At 42.0% G+C, this 12,117-nt stretch overlaps 1 protein-coding gene across 9 annotated transcripts in view; it reads right to left on the bottom strand.

Moving 5' to 3' along the window:
- Nucleotides 1-12,117, bottom strand: part of STON2 (stonin 2) — a 177,185-nt gene that overhangs the window by 128,203 nt on the left and 36,865 nt on the right. For 6 of the 9 annotated variants that reach the window (XM_017873856.1, XM_017873857.1, XM_017873851.1 and 3 more), the window contains 3 exons: nucleotides 11,883-12,016; nucleotides 10,272-10,557; nucleotides 7,864-8,148 (listed from right to left, as the gene is read on the bottom strand). In XM_017873856.1, the coding sequence (XP_017729345.1) occupies nucleotides 7,864-8,148; nucleotides 10,272-10,359 (373 nt within the window). In that variant the 5' untranslated portion in view covers nucleotides 10,360-10,557; nucleotides 11,883-12,016. Of the gene's footprint in view, nucleotides 1-7,863; nucleotides 8,149-10,271; nucleotides 10,558-11,882; nucleotides 12,017-12,117 lie in introns of those variants that run through there. The other 3 variants (XM_017873858.1, XM_017873855.1, XM_017873861.1) reach the window with 2 other exon arrangements.

Raw genomic sequence — 12,117 nt, forward strand, 5'->3', positions numbered from 1 at the left:
TTTTTTTTTGAGATGGAGTCTCACTCTGTCACCCAGGCTGGAGTGCAGTGGCGTGATCTCGGCTCACTGAAACCTCCGCCTCCGAGTTCAAGAGTTTCTCTTGCCTCAGCCTCCCAAGTAGCTGGGACTACAGGCACCCGCCAGCAGACCCTGATAATTTTTGTATTTTTAGTAGAGACGGGGTTTCACCATGTTGGCCAGGCTGGTCTCGAACTCCTGACCTTGTAATCCGCCTGCCTCGGCCTCCCAAAGTGCTGGGATTACAGGCGTGAGCCACTGCGCCCGGCCAATTTTAATCATATGTTTCTAAAGGAGACTATATATCTCCTTTTTACTGTGGCCAACCATGATGGCACTTATTCACTTCAAATCCTGCCCTAATTAAAGTCCAAGACAAAGTGGTTGCCTTGATGATTTAGGCACTTCTGGAGTTGTTTTTCCTACCAGCTGTTGCTCCTGGTTATCCAATCAACTTTGGTATGCTTCAATGCACAATAAAGTAAGTAGCCGGGTCACTAAGGTGAGGACTAACAACTCCTTGGCTTCTCTAAGGTTCCCAGTGCAGCTTCTAGCCATTTAAATACCATAAAAAATAAGAGATGTACCATTAGTGACAATTTCTTTGTACCTAACTCCACTATGCCTACAGCCTTGTGGCATTTTAATTAGGGAAATAGTACATTCCAATTCCAGGCGGAAGTCCAATGCTCGCTTGGCTTTATTCTTAGGTGGCACAGTTTAAAAGATGTATTCTTTTGGTTTTTACTCTTCATCTGCCAGAAAAACTTCAAAGAGTGGAAGAAAGGGAATTGGGGTATGGAAAAGGAATACCCCGAATAACCTCGCTGCTCCCTGTGTGTGTGTGTGTGCTATTCTCTTTCCCAACTTCTCTCTGCAAGCCAGGATGTTCAGGTACGAAACAGCTGGCTAAGGAAGGTTTCACTTTTTCTTCCAGAAATTAAAACTAGGAACAGCACTGATCAGTTCCACTTCTCCTCCTCCTTCTCCTCCCACCACCTTTTTCTCTTATGACCTTCTCACAAAACAACATCCACAGAGGGTTTGCATGAGACAGGTAGCAAGATAAACATTGTTACATCTCTCCCGACAAGAAGACACCTGATCAGAAAGTATGGACTCTTAATAGAAGTAAATGGAGTATGAAGAATAAAACGGGAAGAAACTAAACATTACAACTATATATTACATATATGAAAGAGTCAGTTTGTTCCAGTGATGCTGATGTGATTGGGAAAAGGGTTAAAGCCAAAAATTAGTTTCCACTGATCCTTTTTTTTCTGGCTGAACTTTTTTTCTTGCATGCACAGAGACACACCTACATACTCCAAACTTCACCAAAAATTCCAAATTTTTGCATTTAAATACAGCACACCAAACATCTCTCTTGCCCTAATTCCATTTCATTCTTGTGTTATCCATGCTAAAAAGAGTTTGCTCAGTCTACATGAGTGAAGCTGTAGCCCAAAATAGATCTAACATCTGACTGATGGAAATTAATAAACTAAGAAGAGCATTTTAGAGTAGATAAATGAGAAACTGATGGGCAAATCATTTCTCTGTGGTCAGATTAGACAAAAAGCACGAGAGGGCCATTTTGTCTAAGTTGGTCACCTAGCTGTGGGCACAACGCGCACTACTTGGCCCACAGCGAGGTGGCCAATTTAGACAAAAGTTTATCCTAGGTCAGTAGTGCCCACTTTCTCCAAGTGAGGAAAACTGGATAAAACTGAGTAAGAGCTTTGGAGAAGCCCCAGAAGTAAATGGTAACTAACAAGGGAAGTTGCTCTAAATTCTGAATTTCATCCTTCACAGGAAGAGACAATAGAGGCACCTGTCATAAAATGAACTGCTCAGGCAAGTAATTCTCCCAGCACCCACTTCTTCCTTTGCTTCCTCAGAGCCAGTTCCAAATTCTCAGCTGTATGAAATGAAACATGTAGGCCAGGCACGGTGGCTCATGCCTGTAATCCCAGCACTTTGGGAGGCCAAGGAGGGCAGATCATTTGAGGTCAGGAGTTCGTGACCAGCCTGGCTAACACAGTGAAACCGGTCTCTACTAAAAATACAAAAATTAGCCAGATGTGGTGGCATGTGCCTGCAATCCCAGCTATTTGGGGGCTGAAGCAGGAGAATCACTTGAACCCAGGGAGGCTGCAGTGAGTTGAGATTACGCCACTGGACTCCAGCCGGAGTGACAGAGCGAGACTCCATTTCAAAAAAAAGAAAAAACTTCAAAACAAAAAGACAAGTAGTGGTTGAAAGACAACCTCAAGAGATGGTAATCACAGGAGCACAGGTTGGCTCTGGTTTCCTACTAGAGGATCCAGAAAGAAGCCCAATGGATTTCTGCTCAATTCTAAGCACTGTGCTATGTCTTTGAATATCCACACCTAGCAGAACTATACAGAGGAAGTGCTTAGTAAATATCTGGTGACTCAATGAGTAAATTATAAGGAGCTGTAAGGTTTAGGGACAAAGCACAGTGACATGCACACATCTCCTTAAAAAATACCCTGCATCATGAGCCGAGATGGCGCCACTGCACTCCAGAGCCTGGGCAACAGAGCAAGACTCCATCTCAAAAAAAAAAAAAAGAAAAAAAGTTCTCCATCACTACAGATGCTCCCCTAATTCAGACTGACTCATTCTCAGCCTTATGCAAAGGGTTCCATTTTAAGATTTTAGAGACTTAGTACATTAGTTTTCTACGGCTGCTGTAACAAATTACCACAAACTTGGTATCTTAAAACAACAGTAATTTATTATCTCATAGTTCTGGAGGCCAGAGTCTGGGATGAGAATCACTGTGCTAAAATCAAGATGTCAGCAGAACTGCACTCCCCACAGAGGCTTTAGGGAAGCATCTGTTTCTTGTCTCTTGCAGCTTCTGGTGGCTGCCAGCATTCCTTGGCTGTGGCTTCGTCACTAACATCTTTAAGATCAGCATTTTCAAATTTCTTTCTGTTTCATCTCCACAGTGCCTTCTCTTCTGTGTAAGCAAAATCGCCCTCTGCCACTCTCATAAGGATGCATGTGATTGCAGTTAAGGCCCACACATAATCCAGGATTACCTCCCCATCTCAAAATCCTAAATCTCATCTACAAAGACCCTTTTCCCAAACACGATCATATTTACAGGTTCCAGGGAGGACAACCTGGTGTCTTTGGGAGCCATTACTCAGCTTAGTATTGCCAAAACAACAGAGCAGGCAGCAGTGATTGCAGCAAGTCTCACACGTCTCTACTTGCTGCAAACATCTGTGTTATTTCTGCATAATGCCTGCAGTTACATAGGTGGTATTATTGCAATATATAGCACATGTACTCAAACATTTTAGATTCAAATTAAAATCTGAGCTGCACAACAGCCTCCAGAATGGAATGACTGTGTAACTTGGGGAATGTCTACATTATCCATTATGTGGGGGCAGGAGGCAGGGGCTAACGCCTAGTCTCTCCTGTGTAATTGGCCTTAGCTCTGCCAATTACTCTATCCTTATTGTTAAACACAATCTATGGGAGGAAACCCAAGAGGGAATTAGCTTATGTGGGAGAGGTTACTTTGGGTAATAGGAATGTACCCTGCAGCTTTTCATTCAGTTTAGGTTCATTGATGGGTCAAGTTGGGTATTGGCAGAAAATTTGGAACTGGACCCTTGGGTTTATTGCCATTTTCTTTACCACTCTAATGCTGTGCACCATTCTCTATGCTCCTTGGGTTTCTAGGTTAGAAACACTTCTTGAGGTGGGGCCGGCCCTACTCACGGTTTATTTCTGCTTCTTGCCTACAGACTGGGCATCAAGTCTGCTGGGAACCCATCCTACAGGACCCTCCTAAGGTAGAGAACTCCATCTCCACAGGGTTGAGTGAAATTTTCACACATATGAACAGATGGAATTAGTTATACTTGAGCAGTTTTCAAAATTATGCTTTCATGCATTTGAACACTGTCATTTCTTGATTTATTCTCTGGCAATATTAATAAATCTTAAATTCTTAGGACAATGCAGGGCTGAGATTGGATTAAGGCAAGTGACACACTTGCCTCGGATGTAAAATTTAAGGGGGTGCTAAAAAACTCAGTAATGAAAACAACATTTTAACACAGTATATTAAAAATATCAAATCAAAATCAAAGCAGCAAACCATGGCTCACAGGTTGACTATTTCTGTAAATGAAATTTTATTAGAACCAGTGAGACAGCCAGCAGGGAGGAGGTCCCCGGAAAAACTCCAACTGGCCTGTGCACTGGGGTGGAGCCACAGAGGTTTGTGCCACTTGCAGCAGGGAAGAGCCTGGCCCCTCCTCTTCCTGTGTGGAACCTGGGATTTGAGCTGTGGGCTGGAGGCACTCTAGATGAATTCTGGCCTTGCTCAGAGCCCCTGTTTCCCCTCTTTTTTCCTTTTCACCCAATAAAGCCCTGCCTTACTTACCCTTCAAACCATCTGCGAGCTTGAATTTTCATGGCCGTGGGATGGACAAGGACCCCATCTTTAACTGAACTTTAGGAAAATTCCTGCAACACCAGGTCCAGGATAAGGGTGGGCCAAGTGTGGCATAGTCATGCAAGTGTTAGTTGGATCTTGTCTGTAAAATACTGATATTTTGTTCATTAAGAAATTTTTGCATTATGCGATTTTAATAATTTTAAAATAACTTTAATTTTAAACTGAATTCTTAAAATTAAAAAAATACTTTTTTTTCAAGACAATTATTACGATTTGATATGGAGCAAAAGTGTTTCACGTATTTTTTCCCAATCTGTCACAGAGAATGTTAAAAAGACATACTCAAGAATCACAATTTTAAAAAATTCATAATTTTTACTGCCTCATCAAGGATATTGTTGGGTGAAATAGACATTTTGCTTTACTGTGAGTAGACAATGGCCAACAGTTTTATCTGCTGTTATTTTTTTTACCATCAATGCAAATGTCAAAGCAGTGAAAAGGCAAATAACATCTTAGAATTAGAATGAAAATGATTTTAACCCAAAAGACCCCTTGAAAGGGTCTTAGGAGACCCCAAGGACTATGGGCCAGATTGTGAACTGCTGCCTTAAAGGGTAAAGCTTTCACAATATATCAAAAGCATTGTCAGTCACAAGATAAGATCCTCAGTCAGATGGAGGCAACATAATTATAACTAATCTCAAAATGAATTTTGGAAAAATCAGTGAAGAGTTGAGCAAATTGACTATCATATAAATAGTTTTGAGCAATCAGGAAATCTTTGAGGCTAAAGATAAGATGTGAAAGAATCTCAATGCCATGAATATAATCCATGACCTGAAGGCATGGCCATTTTAGGGCAGCAAAGTGGAGAAAGAGCACCCCATCCATCACTTACCTTCCATTCCTTGCCCCCACTGCCTCCTGGGTAATGAGGGGGCAGAGAGTACTAGAGCAGCAGCAGCAGCAGCAGGAAGAGTGAGGCAAACGAAAGGAGAGCACAGGGCATCCGAAGGCTGCTCCAAGACCTTGGGGCCGGATGGGCTAGTGCGGAAGCTCTCCTGCCATTTCCTAGCACACAACCTTGATTGAATTCCCAAAGCACTGTCTGGCTGAGTCTCCTCCACCATATGTAACATGGATTAATATAAATATCTTCCTCATACAATTGTTGTAAGGAGTACATGAATGATGATGTAGTTAAGGCACTGAGCACAGAAACTGAGACAATAAGTATGCAGTAAATGTATCATATTAAGCAGAAGGAACACACTTCTGTGCTCATTCACTGCCCAGTGTTCGGTAACTTTTCCCTACATGCCTTCTCAGAGTTAGGTGTTCAGTAAGGGAAACCTGTCTGGGCCTGTCACTTCTTCTATGCTGCACTGAGAGTCGTAACTCAGCGACAATTCATGCAGAAATCTGATGTTTAGGCTGGGCACACTGGCTCACACCTGTAATCCCAGCACTTTGGGCAGCCGAGGCAGGCGGATCACCTGAGGTCAAGGAGTTCGAAACCAGCCTGGCCAACATGGTGAAACCCTGTCTCTACTAAAAATACAAAAATCAGCCGGGCGTGGTGGTAGGTGCTTGTAATCCCAGCTACTCGGGAGGCTGAGACATGAGAATCACTTGAACCCCAGGGGCAGAGGTTGCAGTGAGCTGAGATTGTGCCACTGCACTCCAGCCTGGGCAACAGAGCAAGACTCCATCTCAAAAAAAAAAAAAAAAAAAAAAAAAAAAAAAAAAGGAAATCTGATGTTTAAATATGAAAATAGACATAAATGTGCAAATTATTACATAAAAATATAAATGTAACAGAATTGTTTTATATTTTCTTAAAATCATTTTTATTGGTATTGAAAACACACTGAAAAACAAAGGAATCAGCCTTAAAAGTGACACTAGGAAAACATTTAACGCACCAACAGAATAATGCCTCCCATTCCACCCCAAGATGTCCACATCTTGTCCAGAACCTGTGAATGTATTACTTTATATGGCAAAAGAACTTTACTGATGTGATTATGTTAAGGACCTTGAGATGGGGACATTATCCTGATGAGTTCAGTGTAACCACAGAGGTCCTTAATGCCTGGTGAGCCCAATGTAACCACAGAGGTCCTGAATGGAAGATAGAGGCAGATGTCAGGGAAAGATGTGACTTCAGAAGAAAGGCACAGACAGATGCCACATTCCTGGCTTTAGGGACAGAGGAAGGGGCCATATGCCAAGGAATGTTGACAGACTCTGAAAGCTGGAAAGGGCCAGGAAACAGACTCTCCCCTAGAGCCTCCAGAAAGGAACGCAGCCCTGCCAACACCTTGATTTTGGCCCAGTGACACCCATGACGGACTTCTGAAATACAGAATAATAAGATGATAAACTCATGTTGTTTAAGCCACTACACTTGTGGTGACTTGTTACAGCAGCAAATAGAAAACTAATACAGTCCCAAAGCTTATCCAAATCACCTGTGGCATACTTCGGTGGACGACAAAGAAGTAGCCAGGTCACCAGGGTGGGGACTAACAACTCCTACAGCTTTACTAAGCTCCCCAGTGCAGCTTCTGGCCATTGAAATGCCACAAAATAAGATATTTCTCATGTACAACCACCCCTACCCATGAGGATTCGGATTCAAGAGTTCTGAAGTGTGAGAATATCCACGTTTAACAAATCCTGTTGGTGACATGCTTAGACATGGTCAGTGGTCCACACGTTCACACACATTCATTTCTCTTTTTTTATTTTTTGGAGACAGAGTCTCGCTCTGTCACTCAGGCTGGAGTGCAGTGGTGCGATCTCAGCTCACTGCAACCTCTGCTCCCAGGTTCGGCAATTCTCATGCCTCAGCCTCCTGAGTAGCTGGGATTATAGAAGTGCGTGACCATGCCCAGCTAATTTTTGTATTTTTAGTAGAGACGGGGTTTCTCCATGTTAGCTAGGTGGGTCTCAAACTCCTGACCTCAAGTAAGCCATCCATCTCAGCCTTTCAAAGTGATGAAATTACAGGCGTGAGCCACCACACCCAGCAGAAACATTCATTTCTATATGTAAGGTGCTTATGATTTAGGGGCTGAGTAAATATAATTCCAATCCCTAATAGAAAAATATATATGCATTATTTTAAAGACAAGTCAACAGCCAGGGACAAGAGTAAAGGACTAGAAATGTCCTAGAACACATAAATTCTTTTGTATGCTTATGTCAACAAAAACAAGATACAGAATTAAACCAGATGAGAACGCCGTCTGCTCTCCCCTGTGTGACTGGTGCTTCAGGGGCAGGCGGCAGGTGAAATGGAATCCTGGCAGCCCTACAGAACTCTCACTGAAAAGCATCCCTGCTGAGCGTATAACCAAGCTGGGCCCTTCCTACCCCCTCACCTGTCTCAGCTGTTTCATGATGAGGTGGAGATGTGCTGGCCCAGGGCGTGTCGTCTTCAAACTGAACCCAGCTGCTGATGGCTGAGGCCAGGTCAGGTGGGGGCTGCTCAGGGCTCCCAGGTGGGGAAGCTGCTTCAGAGATGAGGCCCATCTTTTCAGAGGAGTCATCCTGCTCCGAGTGGGAATGGTCTTGAGAGCCTCCGTCCACCACATGGTTCTCCCCAGAGGAGCTCTCGGACTGGTCTGGGGAAGATGACAGTCCTGGGAGGTGCTCTTCCGTGCCCCCTGAAACAGATACCAGATGCCACCATCATGTGAGGAAGGCCGCTCTTCAGAGCCATCTCATGGAGGCAAAAACTAAGGATGGCCATGGGGTGCCAGCACAACGCACCACTGCAGTGAGTGGGGAGAAGAAAGAGTCACACCCATCTGACTCCATGTGAAATGACTGTTTCCCCAATCTTGTGTAAATGCTGTAAGCTCAGCATGTCTCCAGTCAGTACCCTGGCAGGCAGAGACTAGGAGCCTTCTTCACTATTCTTATCCCAGCATGTACTCCAGGGCTTGGGGGTCACAAAGGAAAGTGCTTACAGAGGTCAAGTAAGAAATATACCTGCGTCAAGTAGGACAAGTGAAAGGCAAAAGGGACTGGTGGAGACTGTGGCTAAACAGCAGCACTTTTGTCAGAAGACATTCAAATTCAAATTTCAAACTCTTTGCAGTCTACGCTATATACAGCCACAGGACACCAGGTACACACCCGTGTGCACTAATGACCAGCTGAATGTAACCTAGAGGCTATTCCTGTAGCCCTGTATCACTTGATTGGCCCTAGAAAATTTAACAGACTTCAAATTTTTTTTTTTGAAAATTAAAAAAACTGGCCAGGCGTGGTGGCTCAAACCTGTAATCCCAACACTTTGGGAGGCCGAAGTGAGTGGATCACCTGAGGTCAGCGGTTCGAGACCAGCCTGACCAACATGGCAAAACCCCGTCTCTACTAAAAATACAAAATTAGCTGGGCGTGGTGGCACATGCCTGTAATTCCAGCTACTTGGAAAGTTGAGGCAGGAGAGTCACTTGAACCCGGGAGGCAGAGGTTGCAGTGAGCCGAGATTGCGCCACTGGACTCCAGCTTGGGCAACAAGAGCGAAACTCTGTCTCAAAACAACAACAACAACAACAAAACACTATATCCTGACTATGGTGGTAGATATACAAACCTATACATGTGCTGAAATTCATCAGCTGTACAACAAAAGAAGTCAATTTTTCTTTAGAAATTTTTTAATCAAATAATTAATATAAAAATCTTTTCTTCCATCACTAGCCAACTGGTCCATCTGCAAGTACTCAAAGCCTCTATAGCTCTGTCAAACAGAAATAAAATGTGAGCTATATATGTAATTTTAAATGTTCTAGTAGCCACATGAAAAAAAATAACCACAACAGGAGAAAGTATTTTAATAACATACCTTTCAACCCAATATGTTGAAAATTTGTAATTTCAACATGTAATAAATATAAAATTAATTAGCTATGTAATTTTTTTTCTTAAACTAGGTCTTTGAAATTTAGTGTAGATATTTGATGCTTACAGCACATCCCAATTCAGACTTGTCACATTTCAGGGGCTTGATAATCACATGGCCACCATATCAGAGAGCATACCTGTTGACTCACACTTCCTAGGTGTTACAAATGAAGGTGGGATGACTTCAGTAGGCACTGGTAGCTGCAGTAGAACAGAATCAACTGACATGTCTCTGCAAATATCTCCTGGATCCTACCTTGACCTTCATCCCTGAGCACAAGTTCTCTAAAGTCAATACAGTCATCCTCCTTATGATCAACTATGACCGTACTGAGCTCTTTCCACATGCCAGGCACTGCTCTAAGCACTTTTATGTATGAATTCACTTAAGCCTCACAACAACCTGTGAGATAGGTACTGATTACCCCTACTGTACAGATAATGAAACTACACTTGGAGAGGTTAAATAAATAATCTACCCAAAAGCATATCATTCATTCCTGGTGCAACAGGGCTTTGAACCCAAGCCCTCTGGTTCCAGAGCTGTCATTTTTAACGACTACTTTTAACAACTACATTTTGAAAAGGCTGAAAGTAAAGCACTTGGTAAATACTAGGTTTTTGTTTCTTGGGAGAAAAGAGCCAATACTTTTGGTGTTTCCAAGCTTCTTTTTAGGGCCCTAAGGTTCCAAGATGCTTCTTCAGTGTGTAAATTCTTCCACTTAGGATTCTAAGATCTCAAGAAAGAAAGTAAGAAACTGACTCTTTTTTCTATATTAAGATCCCACCCAAAGAATAATCAAGTAGAAGCCATAACAAATAGACATGGTTGTTTGGCAATCTCTTTGCTTTAGGAAATGAAGGCACTCCTTACCCTGCGAGTGGGCAGGAAAGCGTGGCTCTTCATTGAAGGAGACCCATTCTGACTGGTGGGTGGCAATCACATGGTCCAAAGTCGTCATGCTAAAAAGGCACTGGTCATCTTCACACTGCTGACCTTGGGTGAACCCCAGAATACTGTCTGGGGTGGGCTGGGGTAGGGGTATGGTAGTACAGTGGACTTGGGTCCGGGGTCTGTCCTAGGTGTCTTGCCAAGGGCAGTACTCAGAATGTAGACAGATCAGCCCCTCTTGCTGTTGGTCAATCTGCCAGGCAGAAATCTGTTTACAAACAAACAAACAAAAAATGTAAAAGGATAACCATTACATTATACTGAATCCACAAAGGTCTAGGGCTTTTAGTGCTGCCCACAAAAAGGCCTGGGGTGGTTTCCAACTTGCCTTACTTCACTCTGTTCCTGTCATGCCCTCACCTTTTATACTGAAATGTCTGTCTTTAGCATCAAGGTTTCTAGATAAGTCTTCATATCACACTTGTAAATAATTACACAAATTTCAGCAATTAGATTCTCTAATTTCCCTAATTATTGTATTTTAGAAATATTGTCATCTATAATACTATCATTGCAAAACAAATATTAAAACTTTTCAAAACGCTTTCACTTTCTTTTACCAGCTGGCAAAATAAAAGCATGTTCTTTTTCTATTAAATTAGTCCAGTTTCTTGCCTTAGGCAGGTAACTCTTTGAGGGTCTGATTCAAATCTCTGGCAGAAACTCAACAATCTCCAGATGGTATCTCCAAGCATCGTTTATCAATCAAGAAAAACAGAAATGAAGTGATCTTATTCATTTGTAGTAAGAGAATAGGGAATATCTGTGCTAGTGAAAAATGTGAGTTAGAGAAACATTTTCCATCTAGGCCTATTTAAATTAGTTGCAACGGTCTAGCCTTTGCTCACACTGCAATTATGTTCTAGGAATATAGAAAGATTCTTAATTGACATAATTTTGTTTATGGTAATAATATCTTTTTACAACCTGAACCTAGCTCTTGATCTAATAATGAATTAATAAAATCTGAATTTATCCAAAACTAATGTGCTTCCACAAAAGAGCTACTATATACCTTGACTATCAGTTCTTATTAACTGAATATACACAATATTCAGATAGTTTCTAGAACAACTTAACTCACAGCCTTCCAACTGGTGCACAATGAAAACTTTAGGAAGTTTTACTACAGGTTATCATCTGCAGTAAATAATCTCTACGTGGGAAATTCAGTAGAAACATTAACAGCTTTTGCTTTTTTGTTCTTTAAAACAATTAGTTTTGGCACACGATGCTTTCTAAAAACCACTAATGTTTATACAGAATTTATAATTTTCAGAAACACATTTTCATACCATACTTCACTTGATTCAACAACCATTTTGTTAAGTAGGACACGTAGTACTCTAATTCTTCTATGGATAAAGAAATTTGGGCTGAGAAAAATTAAGTGACTTACCTAACACTTTTAGTGTTTCCAGGCCCTTTTGGTACTCTAAGGTTCTTAAAATGCTTCCTCTAGGCTCCTAAGTGGAAGAGCTTACAAATCTCAGCACAGTGGCTAACTGACTTTTTTTCATAATAAGGTCTTACCCAAAGAATAATCAAGTCGAAGCCATAACAAGCAGGTGTGTTCGATGTTCCATGTGTAAGGTCACTCCTATCACTCCAAGAAGTGATAGACCAACCCTTGAGTCCAGGTCTTCTGCAGCCAAAACACTCTAACCCTGGAGTCACAGTCACAAAAAGGTACAACAGAATACAGTATACATAGACTATCACCCAACTTAAGTACTTTACAAATATCAATTACAATGGAACTGTAATG

Source organism: Rhinopithecus bieti, unplaced genomic scaffold, assembly GCF_001698545.2.
Source record: "Rhinopithecus bieti isolate Rb0 unplaced genomic scaffold, ASM169854v2 scaffold_6782, whole genome shotgun sequence".
In the NCBI taxonomy this organism is placed as follows: domain Eukaryota; kingdom Metazoa; phylum Chordata; class Mammalia; order Primates; family Cercopithecidae; genus Rhinopithecus; species Rhinopithecus bieti.